Below are 21,735 nucleotides of genomic sequence, written 5' to 3' on the forward strand. Positions count from 1 at the left end.
AAAAAGGATATATTTTTCTTATATTTGTCATAATCTATTTTATGATTTGATTTCGACTTGTATAAATACGTTCCATACTTAGATCTATTTTTAATTTGCCGTAATCAACACTCAATTACTTGAGCCAAAATGGATAACACCCTTCGAAAATAGAAAAACCTTACAGCCATACTCCCCTGGCCAGTGACGGTCAACAAACAGCGCGTGTCGGTTACCATGATGGTAGAAATACCCCACGCGCTCCTCTCTGGTTAAAAAACCGATGAACGCATACAACACTCACTAACACATCTGAAAATAAATTCTCCCCCCTTTCCTTTCTCAAGAGCGGGAACCCTAAATTTAGTTTTTTCAAAATTTCAATTTACAGATCTATCTCTTTCTATCGTCTAAATCTATGCGTCTTCCAGGTTTAGAGTTAATTAATTGAAACAGTACTCAATCTCCAACTCAGGTACTATTTGTTGTTTGTTATATAGATTCGTTTACCGCAATAAGTCGTTTTTTTTTGTGTTTTTGGGTTGATTTGATGCATTCTTGTGGTTATTGTTTTGTTTTTTGCACTTCAAGATTTGAACTTGTTTTTCTTGCATACCGACTTAGTTATTTTTTATTTTTTACAGAGATGGATTTTCATAATATGAAAAGGACGGAACTTCAAGCGCTATGCAAGGAACACAAAATTCCTGCGAATTCTGCCAACTCCGTGTTGATTGATAAGCTTTCTCAGCTTCTCAATGTAAATTTTCACTTCCTTGTGCTATCTTTTTTCATGTTTTGGTAGGTGTTCACACTGTTTACGTAACGAGATTTAAACTTGAATTTGTGCCCTAAAATATTGGCTCTTCAATTTGGTTTATTCACTAAATTAATCTTCAAAGTAGAGGTTCATTACTACGTTGAACTTTGAGATCACTTCTAAAAGATGTTTATTTTTTCACACTAAAAATTCCTTGGCTTTATGACGATTGGGAAGGTAAGTATTCCATCATTTCTCCAAACATTGCTATTTCTAAAATAAATGCTAATAATAGAAGTTTATAGCATGTAGTTGGTACTTTGAGAAAATCAGAAAAGAGTAGGGCTACAATTATATGAGAATGATAAGTATTGTGAGAATGTGATAAAGATTATGGAACATAAATTAAAGAGATATATTTATATCTTTTTTACATTATCACAATACTTATCATTTAGTATGGTCCTATCTCAAAAAGAGTATTTTGCTAAGTTTGCTAAGGAGAGTAATTAAACATAGAAACTAAAGGTGTCATATTATTAAATGGATGTAGGTAATAATAGTTGCCATCTAGGTGGCCTAGTGGTGATCATTTGGTATGAAACTTTCCAAATTGGAGTTGATCCAAGTTTGAATCTCACAGGCTTCAACCTTGGGATTGCTGTTTATATGTGTATATTCAAGCTTATGTTACTGTGTACCAAATTGTCATTGTTACATGTTAATAGTTACTCTTTCTGATATTTTACTCAACAATATTGTATTCAGGTAAAGCAGGAAAAGCAGAAACCCGGAACACGACAACGTGCTTGTATAAAGAGTTCGGTTGAAGCCATAGATGAGAGTGAATCCGCAGTGTCAAGAAGGCAAGCAAAGAAAGTTAGGTTTAGTCCAGAAGTCGAGTATGAACGATCTGGCAAAAAACAGAAGGCTATAGAGCCTGTGGTTACTGGGATCAAAGGTAGAACTAGATCTGTGGCGAAGAAGGTCGATGAACCTGCTGTTGATGATGTTAATAATGCCATTGATGATGATGTACAAATTCCTGTTAAGGTTACTAGGTCTAGGGCTCATATACTGGAAAAGGTTGATGTCGTATCAACTGATGGAAGGAAGCAAGGTAGAAGGGCTGTAAAAGATGTACAAAAGGAAACTGAGGAAGTTAAAGAAACTGAAGGCAATCTTGGCAAAGTCACCAGATCAAAGGCGAACACAGTGAGAAAAGGCAATGCTCAACCTGAAAAAAGCAAGCCAAGCAAAAAAGAAGTTAAAGATGTTGAAAAGGAAAGTGAACCAGTTAAAGAAACCATTGTTGTTCGTGCTAGAGTTACACGGTCAAAGGCACAAACTGTGACAGAAGACATTAAGGAACCTGAATCGAGTCCTCAAGTTAAGAAAAAACATGGTAGACAAACAGAAAAAGATGAGGCAAAAGTTGAGCTCTCTAAGGAGGTTAAGGATGTTCCAGTTAGAGCTACAAGGTCTAGAGGACAAACTCTAAACACTGATAGTTTGGTTGCTAATCCTCCAGCTGAAAAGAAAAGAACTAGAAAGGATGATAGTGAGGCTGCTAATCCTCCAATAGAGAAGAAAAGAACTAGAAGGGACACCATTGTTGCTGATGTGAGCCTTAACACAAGCAATGAAGATAAAGGTGAGAAATTGGGACGTGGGAGATCAAAGAAAATAAGTGAAGAGAGAATTGCTGAAGTTCCTGAAACTCAAAATAATGCTGACAAGGGCACAAGGCAGTCAAGGAGAAACAAGGCAACAGTTGAAGCGCCTACAGTTGTGGATCAAGATGTAAGCAAAGTGGAATCTGTTAATGAAAAGAAAGTTACAAAGTCCAAAGCTCCTCCTGCAAAGAAATCTTCTGGAAGCAAAGCTGGGGTTCAACAGCTTGAGGAACCATCAGAGCCTGCAGGTAGAAGGAATGTAAATCGAAGAAAATCTGTCATGCAGCCTAAAGTAACTGAAGTGGTTCTTCCTCTTGAAGAACCTGTGAACATTCCTAAAAAGGACACCAGGCGAAAATCTGTTGTGCAAAAAGCTCAGGGGAAAGGAAACAAGAAACCCCCTGTTGGAAAGAAAGAAATAGTAAAAGAAACTGAGAAGCCTGAATCTCCTATTCGTAAGACTGTTGTGAAAAAGCAATCAAAAGATGCTTCTGAAAAAGAAATGAAAGCAGTTGCTAGTGGTTCTGAGAGTAAAAATTCTAGGAAACGAAGTGGAGACCCTATTGTTGAAGATCAGATTGTTAAGCCTGAGCCTGTGTCTACACGTAAAGAATCTGTTGCAAAAAAAGAGCAAGAGAGTGTTGAAAAGACACCTGCATCTAAAAAAGTTGCAATGAGCGAAGGTAATAGGTCTAAAAAGAAGGCAAAATTGAGTGAAATAAAACAAAGCGATTCAGATGACCATGTTGAAAAATCCATTTCAATGGAGACACCGATTTTAAAGATGGCGAATCTTGGATTAGATGATAAAGTTATGGAGACTGAGCAAACTCCCGCTATTGTTGAATCTGGTAGGCGGTTTACACGTGGTGTAATAAGAAGTGATAGAAAGGCGCCAAGTCAGTCAGCCATTAAAGAGCAAAATACTGGAGTAGCTCGTAAAACTCCAGGTCGATTTACACGCAGTGGAATCAAGGAGAAGCCAATTGAGTCGGCTCATCAAAGTCTAACTTTTGATGAAGCTCTTAATGCCTCACCTGAAGATGCAGTAGCTGAGCCTAGTCCAGATGATTCTATAGCAGTTCCAGCTGAAGTTTCTAACGAAACTCATGCTCAGATAGTAGACAAATCAAACAATTTATCAGCTTTAGAATCGTTGGAGTTGCCAACCATTGATGCACTTTCAGATGGATCTCATGTACCTAATCAGAATCAGGAAGTTCATGTCAGTTCAGAGATAGTTGTGGAAGCTGAAGTTCAGGTAGCAGTAAATTCAGAAAACTCTGTGGTTCCAGAAGTTTCTGAAAAAGAAACGGAATTGACAATATCAGAATCCACATCAGAGGGGCTGGAAAATGATGCGAGGGTTGAAGAACCATCTGTTTCTGCTGTGAAGACTGTTGAAGTACAAGAGAGTGTTAATGTTTCCCTAGAAGAGTCTGACTTTAATGGTAAATAAATACTGTTGGCTTTGTTTTATTAGTCTGTAAGGTGAGTGATTTGAGTATAATTTTGTTTTATTAACCTGTAGGCAATTCAAAAGAGGTTGAAGCTTTGGTAGAGCCATCAATGGTCGAAGGTGTGAATCAGGTTATTGCAGATGATCAAGCTTGTGCTAAAATAGATGATGATGATGGCCCTGATAGTGAAGAAGATGAGAAGGCTAGCAATCAGAAACATGAAGATGTTGAAAATATAGTTGATGCTCAGGAGATGGATCTTGAACCTAACAGAGATACTATTCAGGAGTCAACATTGGGTGAGGATAAGCTTCAGGGTCTTGGCATGGATGAAAATGATCCTAAAGATGAAAAAGTTACTGTTCCAGAAAGTTTGACCACACACAGTGAGCCTGAAAAGGAGTTTGATGTGGTTGAAGCTGAATACGAGCCTACAACTGCAACTGTTACAGAAAGTGTAATTGCACAGAATGAGCCTGCAAAGGAGTTGGAATCTGATATAGTGTCATCTGCTGGTAATGATGTTCAAGGGATCCCTATTTTGGGCGAATCTGATGATGAAGATGAAGGCGTTGACAATGTCAGGAAACATGAATCAACTAACACAAATGACCAGGATGGAGAATCTGAACAGGAACAACTAACAAGTCATTATAGTTTTGGCATGGAAGACCAAGATGAACCAGGGCCAGCTCAGAATGAAAAAGAGCCCATTCTGCCTGAAGTTTTTACCACTTCTTCTGAGCCATCTCATAATGAAGATGTGTCCGAGTTGCTCGAAGACTTAACCAAGTCTCCTGACCAAAAACCAGAGCCATCCTTGAGTCTTGCTGTTGATGAAGTTCCATGTGATACTGTTGATGCGTCAACAAGCAAAGAGGCACCAGAAAACCCCACATTAGTTGATGAAGAAAAACAGATGGATGGTCACAAGTTGAAGGAAGATTATTCAGCTCAAGAGAACCCAGCCATTGAAGAAAGCTTGCCAGTTGTGTATACAAAAGAAGAATGTGAGACCATAAAACATTTCATAGTGTTCTTTACATGATTTTAATCCTTTATTGATTTCATTTTAAATCATTACTTTGCAGCTACTATTGATGCGTTGGCTACAAATCAACTTCCTGGAGATATTGGATCTTATGAAAGTCCGATTACAGAAGAAGAATGTAAGACCTTTCACACATTGATGGTTTGTCAAACTTTTGTTCTTTATGCTATCATTGACTCGTTTAATTTTTTTTTTTTTTTTTGTTAGCTCCTGTTGATGATATGGTATCGTATCCAGTAACTTCCTCTAAGGAAGAAGAAAGAAACGAGCAAGGTAGTTTGATTATATTATTTTTCAATTTTGATGGATTTAGAATCCTTTAATGTTTTCTTAGCAAATGAAGTAAAAACTTTTGCAGAAGATTTGGGGAATGATAGTCATGGAACAGATGACTTTCAGAAACCAGTTTCAACAAATGAAAGTGTTGATGTAGCAGGTCAAAGCATGAAAGGTAGATTCTTGTGATTTTACTCTTGTTGTGATATCAGTAATTTGTATAACATATTAATTTGTTTCTTTATGATCACTTTATGCTTGTTGATCAACAGATGACCAAGTTTCAGAATTCCAAACTTCTGCCATAGATGAAGCTTCTACTCCTGCAATTGGAGGTGCAACTGTTGGGTTCTTCAACTGGTCTGGTTAGTTCAGTTACTAAACTGTCAGCCAAGATTGTTATGTGCCTATTTTTCGAAATCTTCAGAAAAGAAAGCTGATTGCTGTATTTTGTGAAAGTGTAGATTCGTCTCTAAAAGAATTATTAAAAACACCAGCCACAACTCAAGTCAGTAATGCAGAAGAGTGTCAGCAAAGTGTGGTCAGATCTGCCCTTCCTGCTGAAGGTGGTGCAAATTCATCTATTGATCCAATTTTGAAGTTTAAAGATTTTTGACTCATTGTTTTCTTTGACAATTTTATAGATGGCATAGAAGGCAAAGCAACACCATATCCAGATCTTTCTCTGAAATCTTTATTTACAACACCAGCCACATTGCGAGAAAACCGTCAGCAGAGTACAGTCAGATTTGACCTCACTGAGGAAGGTAGTGCAGTGCCAAGTTCTTCAACTATTGATTAAACAATTTGATGCCAAAAGATTCTTGACACTGAATTCGTTTTATATGATATCATTTAATAGATGACACAGAAAATAATGCAACAAACATTCCATGTTCATCTCTGAAAGCATCACTTACAACTCCAACCACAACCCGTGTCAATTATGAAAAAGAACCAGAGGAGAATACAGTCAGATTTGCTGTTCCCATTGAAGGTAGTGCAAGTTCTTCACTAGTTAGTTTTACTTTTAAAGACTTTGGAGTCCCACTTACTTATGATATCCATTTATAGATGACACGGAGCATAATGCAACACAAAATCCTGATTCGTCTCTAAAAGCTTTATTTAAAACACCAGCTACAACTCAAATCAGTCATGTACAAGGTACTTCATCTATTAATTGGAATTTAAAAAACCCTTTTCACTCATTCTTTCTTTTGATATCATTTACAGATGTTTCCTCTTTGAAAACGTTATTTGCAACACCTGCTACCACTCGAATCAATCGTGTGAATGATCCTCAGGAAAATTCTGTCAGTGTTGCCTTGCCTGATAAAGGTAGTGGGAGTTTTTCATTTTTTTGATTGAATAATTTGAATTTAACAGACAGTTGACTTGTTTTTTTTTTATCATGATATCATTTTATAGATGACACAGAGCACAATGCAACACAAAATCCAGATTCGACTCTGAGAGCTTTATTTAAAACACCAGCCACAACTCAAATCAGTAATGTACAAGGTGGGATGAGCACTTTATTTGTTTGATAAAATAATTAGAGTTTTAAAAACCCTTTGGCTCATTCTTTCTTTTGATATAATTTGTAGATTATTCTTCTCTGAAAACATTATTTGGAACACCAGCCACTACTGGAATCAGTCGTGTGAATGACCTTCAGGAAACTTCTGTCAGTCTTGCTGTGGCAGATAAAGGTAGTGGGAGATCCTCATTTTTTTGATTGAATGATTTGAATTCTACAGAATGTTGACTCTTTATTTTTTTATTATGATATCATTTTACAGATGAGAATGCAGCACCAAATCCAGCATTGTCTCTGAATGCGTTATTTACAACACCTGCCACAACCCGAGTCAGTCATGTAGAAGAACATCAGGAAAGTCTTCCAGATGAAGGTAATACCTATTTGATCAGAATATTTATGATTCTTATTTATGTTGCTGTTTTGTAATATAGATGACACAGAAAGTAATGCAACACAATATTCAGACCTGTCTCTGAAAGCCTTTTTTGCAACACCTGCCATAACTCGAGTCAGTCATGTTGAAGACAATCAACAGAGTGTCAATGAATACACCAATACAACACAAGGTCCAGCTTCATCTCTCAAAGTGTCAATGAATACACCTGCTACAACTCAAATCAGTCATGCCAAACATCTTCATGAGAATACAATTAATTTTGCCTTTCCTCATGATCTTCAGGAGAAAACAGTTGAATATGCCCCCCTTCCCATTGAAGGTAGTCAAAGTTAAATTCCTATTTTGTTTGATTTTAGAATTTTCTTTTGACTCAATTCTTTCTTTTTGTATGTAGATGACACAGAAGGCGATGCACCACAAAATCCAGATATGTCTGTGAAAATTTTTGCAACACCAGCCACAGCCAGTCATGTAGGAAACTATCAGCAGAGTACTGTAAATTTTACCCTTCCTTCTGAAGGTAGTACATTTTGTTCACCTGCTGATTGAGTAAATTGCATTAAAGAAACTTTTGGCTCATTCTCTTCTTTTGATCCTGTTCTATAGATGACACAAAAGGCAATGCAACACAAAGTCAAGTTTCATCTCTGAAATTGTCATCTGCAACAACACAAAATCAAGATTTGTCTCTGAGAACATTGTTTGCAACACAATCCACAACTCGAGTCAGCCATGTAAAAGAGCGCGAGCAGAGTACAGTCAGATTTGAGCTTCCCATTGAAGGTAGTGCAGGTTCCTCACCTTTTAGCTTGATTTTAACAAACTTTCGGCTCCTAATTTCACATGTCATCATTTTATAGATGACATGGAACACAATGCAACTGAAAATCCAGACTCATCTCATAAAGTGTTTCCTAAAACACCAGCCACAACTCAAAGATTTACCCTTCCTGATGAAGGTAGTGCAGGTTCTTCACTTTTTGATCAGTTAGTTTGGTTTTAAGAGACTTTTGGCTCATTCATTCTTTCTTGTGATATTTTTTAAAGGGAATGTGACTCAAAATCCTGATTTATCTTTGAGAACTTTGTTTGCAACACCTTCCACAACTCAAGTCAGTTATGTACAACACAGTCAACAGACTACATTTACATTCCATGAAGGTATGATCTCTTTTGTTCAATTTGATTTTTGAAATACTTGACTCAATTCCTTCATGCAACTTTTTAATAGATGTAAAGCAAGGCACTGCTGCAACACAGGAGCAAGGTCATGACGAGGATAAAAAAAGTGATATGAACTTTCAAGATTTTGCTCATAAGTATTTTGATGATGATGAAGTAGATTATTATCATGGTGAGCATTCGAGTAACGATCAAGTGGATGAAACTAAACAACATAACTTGCCGAGTGAAGTAGCAGGAACAAGTCACCATGATGCTTCTGGCTTAAAAGATAGGTCCTTTTTTACTGGTGAAGGTATATATATATATATATAAATACTTTTTTTTTTTTTTTTTTTTTTTTAATGTCTTTAGTAAATAAAATTGACTTTGATTATAAAAGACTTATGGAAACATTGTTTCTTATGACTGTAATGGTTGACAATATGCAAGGTACAACACAATCTCCCGGTCCTAGTGAGAGTTTTGGAGGCCCAAACTTTGACATTGCACGTAAATTTTTTGAAGATAAAGAAGTAGATTTTGGTTCCAGTGACAACTCGGGTGATGAAATGAAGCAACAAGATACAGGTACGTGATTTCTGCTTGATATTATTATTATTCTTTTGTTTCTGACATATACTTTGAATGAAAAAATTTTGTAAAAGAAAAAAAGTAAGATGCTATATAATAAACAATTCAATGGTAGTAATAGTAATATTTGGTATCTTGCTTTTTATAAAATACCATCTGCTAAGCTATATTTGATTTTGAGCGCAGGGAGAAGAGAAATGTAACAGTAAGTTACAAAGGAGCAAAGACTCAATTTTCTAACAAGTGAGCATATAGAAAGGTCCTTTGGGTAAAAATAATGTTTATGTTACATTTAGATAAAGGGGATTTGTGTGTAGTCTAACTGTTATTTTTATATTTGAATACCTCGTACTTCGGAAAGGAAAACTTAGACTAGTTACTTGTGATGTAGTATTTTGTTTAAGTTTCTATAACATTGCATTGCTTGACCACCTTACTTGTAATTTTGAGTAGAGGACATTGCAAAGTTCTTAGATTACTTGCTTTGGGCCTTATTATCTCTTATACAAATAGGGACGACATTTAATAATTATTTATTTAAATTTAGTTATTTTGTAAGGTTAGAGACGATCTATTTTACAAAATAGAACTTGTGGTTATCATAGTTAAAAAAAAGTGGGCTTGAAGTGAAATAATTATGCAAATATGAATACCATTTATGTAATTTACTTAAAAGTTTTGTAGAATTAGTCAACTATTGGATCTCCCTTGCTTTGTTTTATGTATGTGTATTTAAAATGAGAAAAACAAAGATATAATTTTATTTTATTTAAACATTTTTAATTTTGTTAAATAAATAATCTCAAAAGATATGTATATAAAGAATGTGAAATAGACTGAGGAATATTTTTAAAGATTTTTGGACAAAAGGGACCACATTTAATAATTATTTAATTATGTTTAGTAAAAAAAGCCAATGATAGTATAGTCATTTTTATGGTTAGACAATCTATTTTACAAAATAGAACTGCATAGTTAAAAAAATGTTAGACTGAAAGCGAATTAATCATAAAATTATAAAAAACTATTTATATAAATTATAAAGACTATTTATGTTTTATCCATATCTTTTCTTTTGAATTCAAATCATACTATAGTTTCTTTTTGTTGTGATTTTCATCCCTAATACAGATGAAAATATATTAATATCTTACTTATTTTTTTTTGGGTAAGTTACCAATCGTCCTTCGTGTATATGTCAAAAAACATATTTAGTTCTTATTTTCAAATGTTAACTAGGTCCGTTTCCTTTTTGGTTAATAGTTGCACATTTCATCCCTTGTTAATTTAAATTTGCGCGTTTCAATCCTAGCTTCATCCCTTGTTAGTTTAAATTTGCACGCTTCAATCCATTACCAGACATCATTGGAAATGGAATTTAACAATCCATTGATTATATATATTTGAGAGCATCACAAACATAAGAATCAACTAAACACTAAATGATCCTTAAAATTAGATTTGAGAAAGCTAGGGTTTGGAAAACCCCAAAATCTTTATCAAAACTCAAAATAAGAGGAAATAGAATGAATGAATGCGGAATCATCTAGGAAGAGAATCATTAAACAAAATTCAACAGATTACAAATTTCCTACATGGAAATCAGATTTGAAAAATCCACACATGAACCCTAACCATCTAGGGTTTTGGAGAATCAAATCGCTGTCGAGAGTGGGAAAAGGGTTGAGCACATTCACATGAATGAGAAAAATAAGGGAACACATTAATATTAATATCTTTGGAGATGGGGACGTGCAAAAATTATGGCTATTAAAGCCATTTTTTTTTTATTTTCTCTATATTGTGGAAAAACCTTGAAAAATAAATACTTATTAAGCGTAAAAAAATATAATATATCAAAATCTATGTTTACATGTGGCATGGCTGGATGGTGCCTTTTTTTTTCCTACTATTTTTGGTTATTAATAAAATTGTGAATGTTAAGATAAAATGTTAGGTCATCTACACCATTGCAATATTAGTATCTTTCAATTATGTTATATCAATTTTGCATGTATCTCGGACACAAAAACAATAACAACCTTCATTTAAAAATGGTTCATAGTGACACCTCCACAATCCTCTCTAATAAATGAATGTTTTTTTTTTTTTTTTTTTTTTTTTTTTTTTTTTTTTTTAAATTTTATTTTTATTTTTATTTTTTATCACTTGTCATATTGTCGTTCAATTTATCAAATGTTATTTTTTGATTGTTTTGAATTAATTTTTTTTCCACGAGTCATTTATGAGTTTTTTCTATTTTTCTAAATTTTACATAATATTTTAATATAATAATTGCAATAAATATAGTAATAAATGAATATCGATTTTATTAATGAGCTTACCTTTTAATTTCAAAATTTCCAAAATAAAATCCCATTATTTTCTTTTATTTATTTAAATTATATGTTTAAATTTAAAAGATAAAAAACATTTCGATTAATAATAATTTATTATTTTTCTTATTTTCCTATAAGTTCTTACATATTTTGATCTTTATATTTAACTTTTTTTTTTTTAAATTAACTGATGTAATACATAAGTTTCACATCTAATTCTATTATATATAATATTAATCATTAATCATATAAACCTATAAAAACATTATATATACTAGTAATCAACATCAAGTTTATTTTTCAATAAAGTTTCATTTATGTTTTAATTAAAAGCTTGAAATATGTAATAATTGGATTAATATGTTATTAAATCTCTACTATTTATTTTATTACGTAAAATATGATAAAATAAAAAATAATAATATATTTTGATACGTAAATATATTAACATAGTAATATTACACTCTTTGGTCAAATGCTTGCTTTCTCAAACCCAAAGATCGAGATCACAGGCTCGCAACTCCATTTTTGACATGAACCAAAGCTTCTATACTTCACTTATCTACCTCCGCCACTCACCCCACGACAAACTTTCCCCATCGCACCACTGATTGCTCCCTATCTTTCGACGCACACATACAAACCAATAGCACTATTTAGACCATTGCTACAGACGCACCACCGCTGCTCTTCCACCTTCGTATCTCTCTTACCACCATCGTTGCTCTTCCACCTTCGTATCTCTCTTACCACTACCGCTGCTCTTTGTAACATTCGGACTCCCAAGTATATGATTTATATATATATATATATATATATATATATATATATATATATATATATATATATATATATATATATATATATATATATATTGGGTTTATTGAGTAACATACTGGTGGTAGCTAGAGTTTTTACAAGGAATAATTTACCTACTGGTGGTAGCAAGGGTTTTCAAACAGAATACTTTACATACTGGTGGTAGCTAGGGTTTTCAAACGGAATACTTTACATACTGGTGGTAGTCAGAGTTTTCAAACGGAATACTTTACAAACTGGTGGTCGCCAGGGTTTTCAAACAGAATACTTTACATACTGGTGGTAGCCAGAGTTGTCAAACGGAATATACTTTACATACTGGTAGTAACCAGGGTTTTGATACAAACGATATTTTACATATAATGAAAATAAATCATTTATTCAAATTCGGTGACTAGTATTCATTACAAAAACATGCTTATGAACTCACCAGCTTTATGCTGCTACGTTTTCAAAATCGCTTGCATTCTCAGGACAATAGTAGACAGATACTCTTGTCAGCTTTTGGAGAAGACAGAGCAATTTAGAGTCTCGTCTTTTACTATTGTCTCATTTTGATGTATATAAACTATATTTTTAGACAGATGTACATATTCATATTATAATGTAATGGTTGTGTTTACTTTGATTACTATGATGCAATTGTTGTGATACTACGCATGACGTCCTCCACCCCTAGACGTTCCGCCGTCTGACTTACGGTTTGAGGGTGTGACAATTCATAACACAAAATGGAAATTATGAATGCTTATCACGACTATGGCCACGATACAACACACACCAGTTAAGTCATTTACAAAAGACAATAGAGATAAATAATATATAGATGTTTCGGTTCAACCTTATTAAATTACTGGGATATCCCAATAAAATACATCTGATAGTTGTAGTTACTTTAGATCACATACTCCATTCAAATCAACATAATAACTGTTTTTATGCTCAACATAGCAAATGTCAATTTGATTTTACCAACAAAAAAAACCCTACAGAAGATGAAAGTTTAAAACGTATACGAATAAACTAAAGCAAAATAAATAATAAAATAGATTAGCATACAACAAATAATAAACACTTAACATGTAAATACAAATTATGGTTCAAAATATTATGTTGTTAAATATCGAAAGAAGACATACAAAACATGTAACAGATATCATTTCACCTGTCCGGAAAATGAACACCAAATTATATAATAATGTCTAATATTTTATGTCCTCATGGGATTTACATAACAGATAAATATCCTGAATTCCATCCCTTCATCCTACAATAATCCCCAAACCTAAAAGAATAAATCAAAATGAGAATCCCAAAAAAGTCAAAATAAGATTTGTCAAAGTCAACTCAATGTTCTAGCCACAACTCCCTGCCTTTTGTTATCTACAAACACTAATCAACCTCTTTCTTTCAATCTACACTACTCGATATTCATACCTTATCGTTCTTAGTCACAGTCCAGCCCACAAGGTTCCAAACTAATCCCACCTTTACCAACAAACGGGTTGACCCGCACCCACAACAAAGTCAAAATCGAAGCTAAAAGGATTGACCAAACAACAATTATAGTCGGAACACCACTTTGTTTTCCCATCATACCCTTGAGGAAAGGGTAAAGATGTAAAATCACCCATATCGAAAACAACAGTTTCCCGAAAAGCGGACCCCACGACTCGTATCCGTTAGTAATCGCGCCCGAGACCCCAACAATCACACTGATTATATTGAAGGTCAATAAAGTCAACGGTGGGATCAAGAGACTTGTCCATTTAAAAAGATAGAGCTCTGAAAATTCCCCATCATCACCTCCTTTGGAAGTGACTGTAAAATTTGTATTGACACCAGCCAAGACTTTAAGTAGACCTTGAAAAAGAGCAAATAAGTGGGAGGACACACCACCGATCACCCAAAATTGCTCATTTCTCCAAAAATCATCTATGCCCAGACGACCCCATTGGATTTCTAAGACACTTGTTACAACAATTGATAAAAACATGAGCATGAAGAGAATGCTCGCGTAATTGCTTATCTGCAACAAGAAGATATGGTACAATATTATAAACATGTTGCAAGAGACAGACTTGCTATAAATAATTAACAAATCTAAAAGTACATTGCTATTTTCTTACCTCGAGAACGATAAATTTCCCTGTGAGGAGACACACTGCTGGAAGTGTGCAATAAGCAACCAATGGAACGGAGGTCAACGGATAGACAACAGAGTTTATGTAAGAAAACCTTTCCAAAGGCTTCAAACCGCACCCGTAACCATACCATATCGGACAATGCTTACTCAACAAGATTTCAACCGACCCCAGGGCCCACCTAAGAACTTGGTGAAGACGATCCGAAAGATTAATTGGAGCCGAACCCTTAAATGCGGGCCTCTTCGGGATACAATACACCGACCGCCACCCGTGACAATGCATCTTGAATCCCGTCAAGATATCCTCGGTAATCGAACCGTATATCCATCCCACCTGTTTTGACATTTGCATTTTAACTTCATAACTTAATGAAAAAACCCAAAATACAAAATCAGTATGTATAAGGCACAACAATGTGCCTCATACGTAATTCTATGTATCAAGCACGAATTTCGTGCCTGATACAGAACAATGTGCCCGATGCATATAATATGCATCGGGCACAACAATATGTTTGATGCGCATCTGTATGCATATCAATTTTATTTTTATTTCACAAACCTCTTTTCCCCATTCGGTTTTATCTTCATAACCACAACTAATGACATGAATGGCTTCTTTCAAGAGTGATGCCGAGCTCGCTCCAGAAGGAACACCACCTTCTTCCAAAAGTGCTGAAGCGATAAACACTGGAGATTGTCCGAATTTCTTTTCGAGCTTTATCTGAGGGGCGAGTGAAGATATCTCACCACTAGTTCCTACAAAAAAAAATTCCTTTCAAGAACACAAATAAAAGAATCAAACTTCAAAATATCTTGAAACCGGTCATTTACCTTCAATCCCTTCTTCGATATTCTCCAATGCGTGTATCTGCTTTGAAGCTTCCCTCATCTTCTTCATCTTCCTTGTTTTCTTCTTTGCATTTCCCTTGCTTTTCTTCTTTCTTGATTTGAAACAACAGCAACACCATTCAGGCAAGCAGTTGCAGGTTTTTCCGGGAGGTTTCTTCTTGGCCGGAGCATCATGTCCATACAATGCCTGTCTCCTGAAAACACATCCGGTCCCAACATATATCGGCCCTTGGATTCCATCAAGTCCTTTCATATTAATCTGTTCTAACAATAATAAAGTATTATAAACCAAAACTAGGCTATCTTAATAGACTATTTTTGATGTATCCGAGTAACAAAATGTGACATACATCAAAAAACACAACATTGCGATTTGAGTATCTATCATGCTGATCGATCCCGTCAAATCTTTGAGGAAACTGTACATAACAAATCTTCTTCCCATTTATGGGATCCATCATGAAGCACATTGATTCTCTAAGCGCTTTATTGTTGTTGATGTAGTGGTCACAATCAACATTCAGCATATAAGGCACATTTGTGATCACAGTTGACACTCGGATCTACATAAAAGAAAGAACAATAGGTTAATTAATAGCAACAACGAATGATATTGAAAGTATATAATCCATATGGTAACAAAGATAAAAGTTCATACCAAAGCATTCATGGATCAGCTTTTTTATGGTGGTCAAATCCTGGTCTTTTCTCTCGAGAAACATAAACAAGACGTGGTAGTTCGTTTCTTTCAACATCCAAGACACCATTATTTCCTAGGAAAACCTGTTGAAAACACTTGAGGGTCAAATGGAAGAAATTGCAATGTATTATTCATTGATTTGTTTACATTAGCATCCTCCATTCGTTTTTTTTTTTCATACTACTGCATTTTACTTCGAGAAATATCCCGCATTATAATGTTCAATAGTTCGGTAGATTTTTCAAAATACAATGCCATAATAAGACAAGAACTGAAATTAGAATGTTGGAATAGAAAGAAATGAAAGTATGCTGCTATAATACCTGGATCATTCCGGGATGATCCCTAAGGTTGTTTCCTGGCCATGGACTCCCAACTTGCATTGTCCATCCTTCTTCCAGAACCTTCTCAGCCATGGCCACAAGTCCATTTATCCTTATCTTAAACTCTTCATAATCCCTCTGTATTTCAAATGATTGGATAATACGATTATATCAGATATCAAATCATAAAATATGCCCAAACTTCATACAAACAGAAGGAGGACATTTTCCAACCTTCATGGCACGGCGTTCTCACACAAAAGCAGGATGTACTTTATCTTTAAGATAATCAACTTTTTCAGCAAAATACCACTCGGGAGCTCGTGGCTCTATGTTAAACTTCTTGCAAAACGGGACCCACTTCCTTGCAAACTCGGATGTTTCCGAGAGTGCTTTGAATGTAAGCATGGCGGCACCATCATCGGATACATAACAAGCCACCTTGTCCACCGGATAATCCACCGCAAGAATCGATAACACCGTGTTTGCGGTAATGAGTGGCGGTTCTTTTAACGGGTCAACCGTACTCACATAAACATCTATAGGAGCAAGCTCAGAAGCCTTCCCATCTTTCTCATACCTTTATACAAAGTAACCATCTTTTAACACAATCGTAAGCACTCAAGGACATGACATGATAGAACAAGTCGTACTCTGCACTGTGTTTGGACTGGGAGTGGGGCTGGTGTTAATGTGATAAAAGGGAAGAAAGAGGGTTATGTATACCTTAATGACAATCGGTCCAACTATGTTTCACGTTCAATAGGAAACCATTTTGGGAATTGATCCAAGATCCATGAAACAGCAAACCATATCTCACAAATAATCGATGTGAGCCACAAACCGTATGCATCACGAACAGGGTGAAGGATTCTATAATGAAAGAAGAGACAAAGAATTGCCACTCGCATTAAAATCACCATTCTGTATGGATTTATCTTGCTTGAAGAAATCAGTAGCTTTCTTGATAGTGGTTGCCTCCCCTCATCCATCCTATATAAAACCAAAAAAGTTAATAAATTTCTATTAGTTGCCTTTCTGACTTTCTCTATTAAGTCAAAATCAAACATCCATACATAGCTTTAAATACAAACAAAAATAAAAACTATTTACTTGGGTAAATCGCAATCATCCATATCTCCATCAACCTCACATCCACTATTCACATTGTGCTTAACTATCTCATGTTTATCAGATTGTCTTCTCCTCCATGCTTCCATTCTATCCTTCCATGCAACCGTTCCATATCCATAAACTACTATATCTCTCTTAGGATCCATTGGTCTAGGTGGCACTACAACAAAAACACCAATAACCACACTAACATTAAACCTAACCACACACAACTACACCATAAATCAACACACACATAAGAAATTTGAGAACTTACAAGAGACAACCGAACCAGTATCGGAAAACTGGATAGGATGAATTCGCTTTGAACGACTCATGATTGGTGGGATAATAGTAGCTTTTTTCTCAGGTGAAACTTCATCATCCTTCAGTTTTGAAAGTTCATAAATCTTCAATTTTTTACCTTAGAGCAAATGTACATAGAGTGTAATTAATTGTGTGATTACCTCTTGACTGTATGTAAGAAGCGGGATATCTGGGTTTAGTGTGGCTTCATCCATCTCTGATGAAGTGGCAAAACCGTAAATATTGGCTGATTCAGGACTGGTATTAAGGCGTGATGAAAACACAGCCTCACAGTTCCTAACATCAAATTCATTATCCAGATCATCAAATTCATCTTCTTCTTCATCACCTTTCACTCTTGGACTCCCTGATATCACAAACTTTTCAACTCATTCCTTTTCTTTTCACTAAAAAGACAAGAAACTAGTAAGAATTGGAAAGAAATAGAGCATTATTGATACCTTTTATTCGTTTGTATCTGGTTTTGCATTGAGGGCAAGCTTGATTGCCTTCTCTTCTTTCGTATTCATAGCAAGGTCTGCAAACAGGGAATGCACATTCGTTACAAGCTACAAATGGTTCCTCATCCACACTTATTTCAATCTCGTCTCCACAAATCTTGCAGATCTACCCACTTAATTCTTTTACAGAGGTTACCTGTTGAAGAAAAAGTACTTTCAGAACAAGAATCCAAAGACCCAATTGCCCAAAATAGGAATCTTCATCAAATCGTGTTTAAAAAGGAGAAAGAACATCAAAAGTTTGCAGTTTTAGAACAATGAAGATCTCCATGAAGACAGATATATGAAAAGGTTATTATAAAATCATGAATTAGTTAAAGAAATTAAAATTAGACAAAACGCAAAATTTGGTTCACGAAGATAGAGTGATGTTACCATGTGTGAATTAATGTCTTATAGCTAGAAATACAGATGAGTTCCGTGACTCAAAACAAAATTCGAGATGCATTCACTTTAACTTCTCCCAAAAAGCAAATGTTCTAAACAACATTTAACCAGCGACAAAAGTAATGAGAAGATAAGACTTTGCGGATTTCAAACTTAACACCAAGAACACACATTGCACTAAAAGTTGAAAAATCTGCGTCAAATCACTCTAATTCGTATAAAAAAAACTAAAAAACAATGTTGCAGCATTTTAGAGCTCAACTTACTCTTCCAACTTCGTCCGCGTTAATCAGGTTCCTGTGGTGCGAACCGGCTACCAGTCTTCCTTTGGTAGCCATTAATTGAAGAGTTTCTTCAGCGAAGTACAGAGCGTTTTCTTCTTTCCCTCACTTCACTCGCTTTCTTCAAATACCCTTTTCATAAACCCCTAAGGCCTAAACCCGCATCGAAAAAAATACCGAAAACGTAATGTAAACAGCGACATATGTGTAATTTTTTATCTATATAATTTAGAACAATCCCCAATTTAATGTTATTATAAGTTTTGTGGGATTATTATAATCAAAGAAAGATATGGGTACAAGGAGAGATCGACAACGAAAAGGTTGGTGGAACTTTTAAGAGAAAACGGAAGTCGAATACGTAGGAAGAGATGCAGATTGGTTTGATGAATGGGTTTTTTTTGATGCTATGAGTTGTAATCTACGGAAGTGGGGCCCGGATCTGGTGGTGGAAAGCGGGCCCCACCGTTTGGTACGGTGGTTCTTGGAGGTGTGAGAGGGGCAAAAGGGTAAAATCAAAATTGTATCTTTAGATTGAAAGAGGAGATGATGTTGGTGAATCTTGATTCTTGAATATGATGACGGTGGTGGTGGTGGGGTTTCAACATTAAAGTCAAAGTCACTCTTCACTGTTGAACAGTATATGGGTTGGTAGATGGTCACGTGCAGTCAACGTCTTTGTTGTTCTCGACTAAATGTCATGGGTTGTTGTTGTGTTTGTGTAAGAGTACATTGCTTTAGGCTTTTGGCCTTTTGCTTGTATCATTCCAGATAAATAAACAAAGTTAAAATAAAAGTTTTAATCAAAATTGTCTTCTTTTATAATTATATATACTAACAAACTAGAGGAGCAAAAATATCGATATCAAACTAAAATGGAAGAACCAAAAGTATTACTGATATTAAAAACTATGTTATATCCGTCTCTTGATTAAATATGTTGTTTTTAATAAATCGAATGTTTACTAGTGAGAACGATACAAAATTATGATAATTCACAAGAGAATAATGTATTTAAGTTTTAACAAATAGTAAAAAATAATGCTGATAAAATCATATCAGTTAAAATTATAGAAAAATATTAAAGTATCTATATTTTTTATTTTGATTTTTTCTAATTTAGACAATGTTTCAAAAAAAAAAAAAAAACAAAACAAAAAACATATTTACTTATTCATTTTTATTTTGCACATAAAACCGGTTATTGAGCTTATTATATAAAAAAATGTATATTTTGTATTTTTTCTGTTTTAGACCTAAATTTTTTTATAAGATAATGACTTGGGAGGGTAATTATGTTTTTTGTTTGTGCGCATTAGGTCGCTTAGGTTTTTTTTTTTTTTTTTTTTTTTTTTTTTTTTTTTTTGTGCGTAGTAAATCATTATGGTCGTTATTACCATTTACATTTAACCCTTTTTACCGTTTGCTTCTTGTTTAGCTTAGTTGGCAGCTTACGTGTCCGGTGGCATGCCTATAACAACCCCATCGAGTCCACCTCAAACAATGTCCTATTTTTCTTGTGCCCTAAATTGAAGAGTTGAAGAAGAACAGAAGAAGATGTCGCAAGCCTCCATCGCCTCCATCTCAAACAACCGAATCATGTGCTACTGTGGGCTCCCGAGTCGGATTCGAGTCTCCACGACACCACAGAATCCGGGGAAAAGGTTCAGAACATGCCCTAATTCGTTGGTAATGGCTAATTTTGAAGATTGAAGCTTTTCTCTCTTTAAATCTCTGTTATAAGTGTGTAAGTTATGTCATTTATGCTAAAGTTTTGTTCTTTTTTTTTATTTTTTATAGAGAGCAGGGAGAAAGTGTGGATTTTGGGAATAGGTTGTTGAAGATCTGTACACAGAGGAGCTTTTGGGTCTTAGTCATGAGCTGAATGAAATGAAGAAGAAGATGAAATGGCATAAAGTAGCTTTGATTGTCTTGTTTGTATTGTACTTTGTTAAATTATGTTGAATGGAATTATGATGCAGTAGACATCTTTTGAATATAAAGGGTACCCATAATTTTGTTATTTTGATTGTAAGGGTACCTATAATGTAATGAAATCATATGTATGAATGCAAATGAAGCTTTTGGTAATGAAAATTTTAATTGTAATGTTAATATGGTGAATTGTAATCTAAATGCTATTATAGTGAACAACCAATCTCAGTGTAATGCAAAAGTAGTAATTATAATGAACAACCAAGAATCAGTTAAAAGTTTTAAAGGAGAAAATATATTAAAGGAAGAAGCAGTAATTGAAGGCAAAGTACATCTGTGAAGTGCATGATTCAACAACCAAGAATCAGTTTAAATATTTAAAGCATAAAATATATTAAAGGGTAATATTGTCATAGCTACAAACACCCTTAAAAAGGTGTCCCATTAAGCATCAAAATAGCATCAAAAGCTGGATAGTTTTGTCCCCTAGTCTAGTATAACATTACATTTAATATCAAAAGATTTGACCATCACATGCTTACCTAACACTTACACCCCACATGCATACATAACAAAAAAAAAAAAGAGTTCAACATCAAACCTACAATCAACCCAAAACTACAGGTTTGTTTGAACTACAACCACTACCATCCTCGGGCACCACTTTTTTCCTCAGGCACTGTTTGATGATTCTTTCTGAAGCTTTCCTCTTTCTCAATTGAACTGGTCTTGCAGAAGTGGATCTTGGAGTTGCAGGAGTGGATCTTGGTCTTGGAGTTGCCGGAGTGGATCTTGGAGCTGTAGAAGTGGATCCTGGTGTTGGACTTGGAGCTGCAGAAGTGGATCCTGGTGTTGCACTTGGAGCTGGAGTGGAAGATCCAGGAACCGGATCACCTGTTGTTGGAATTCTTTTTGTTGGGCACCCATTTTTTTTATGCCCACTAACATAGCATATTGAACACCTTTGCACCTGTTTTACTCTTGATACTGTGTGTGTGCTTGGTATCTCCTTTTCTGCTGCACTTTTCCTCCTCTTAGTAGATGGCCTACCAGGTAGCCTTCTACTCTTTGGGGGTAAAGGTTTGGTGTACTCACTTTGTGTCCATAATGAGC

At 34.8% G+C, this 21,735-nt stretch overlaps 1 protein-coding gene and 1 pseudogene across 3 annotated transcripts; one reads left to right on the plus strand and one right to left on the minus strand.

Annotated features, from left to right (window-relative positions):
• The first annotated feature begins 272 nt into the window (after nt 1–272).
• LOC145036237 (uncharacterized) lies at nt 273–9,378 on the plus strand. Of its 2 annotated transcripts, none has more exons than XM_078984717.1 (24): nt 273–454; nt 624–739; nt 1,508–3,866; nt 3,947–4,885; nt 4,967–5,044; nt 5,134–5,199; nt 5,285–5,377; nt 5,475–5,567; nt 5,667–5,768; nt 5,847–5,969; nt 6,065–6,199; nt 6,277–6,369; nt 6,439–6,543; nt 6,634–6,726; nt 6,813–6,917; nt 7,008–7,118; nt 7,180–7,464; nt 7,540–7,665; nt 7,752–7,928; nt 8,006–8,104; nt 8,193–8,306; nt 8,377–8,622; nt 8,760–8,897; nt 9,087–9,378. In XM_078984717.1, exons 2-24 carry the CDS (start codon nt 626–628, stop codon nt 9,101–9,103), a joined length of 5,811 nt encoding a protein of 1,936 aa, XP_078840843.1. In that variant the 5' UTR covers nt 273–454; nt 624–625; the 3' UTR covers nt 9,104–9,378. The 2 variants fall into 2 exon arrangements, with proteins under 2 accessions (XP_078840843.1, XP_078840880.1); XM_078984754.1 differs by having other exon boundaries at nt 3,959–4,885.
• Nucleotides 9,379–13,194: 3,816 nt separating this feature from the next.
• Nucleotides 13,195–19,057, minus strand: LOC145036345 (cellulose synthase A catalytic subunit 2 [UDP-forming]-like; annotated as a pseudogene). The gene is made up of 14 exons (XR_013678439.1): nt 18,673–19,057; nt 17,960–18,155; nt 17,660–17,865; nt 17,470–17,578; nt 17,193–17,373; nt 16,806–17,072; nt 16,314–16,659; nt 16,080–16,217; nt 15,715–15,839; nt 15,407–15,619; nt 15,039–15,315; nt 14,767–14,963; nt 14,188–14,538; nt 13,195–14,087 (listed from the first exon to the last, which is right to left on the minus strand). The product of XR_013678439.1 is annotated as a cellulose synthase A catalytic subunit 2 [UDP-forming]-like (transcript).
• Nucleotides 19,058–21,735: the final 2,678 nt, after the last annotated feature.

Source organism: Lactuca saligna, chromosome 1 (assembly GCF_052625555.1).
Source record: "Lactuca saligna cultivar CGN05327 chromosome 1, ASM5262555v1, whole genome shotgun sequence".
Classification (NCBI taxonomy): Eukaryota; Viridiplantae; Streptophyta; class Magnoliopsida; order Asterales; family Asteraceae; genus Lactuca; species Lactuca saligna.

What these genes read in the sequence shown, in the direction of transcription:
- LOC145036237 (XM_078984717.1), top strand. Translation starts at nt 626, where the DNA reads ATGGATTTTCATAATATGAAAAGGACGGAACTTCAAGCGCTATGCAAG. An exon ending in GGAAAGTCTTCCAGATGAAG is followed by an intron (nt 7,119 to 7,179) that starts GTAATACCTATT and finishes TTTGTAATATAG; the next exon opens with ATGACACAGAAAGTAATGCA. An exon ending in TACATTTACATTCCATGAAG is followed by an intron (nt 8,307 to 8,376) that starts GTATGATCTCTT and finishes ACTTTTTAATAG; the next exon opens with ATGTAAAGCAAGGCACTGCT.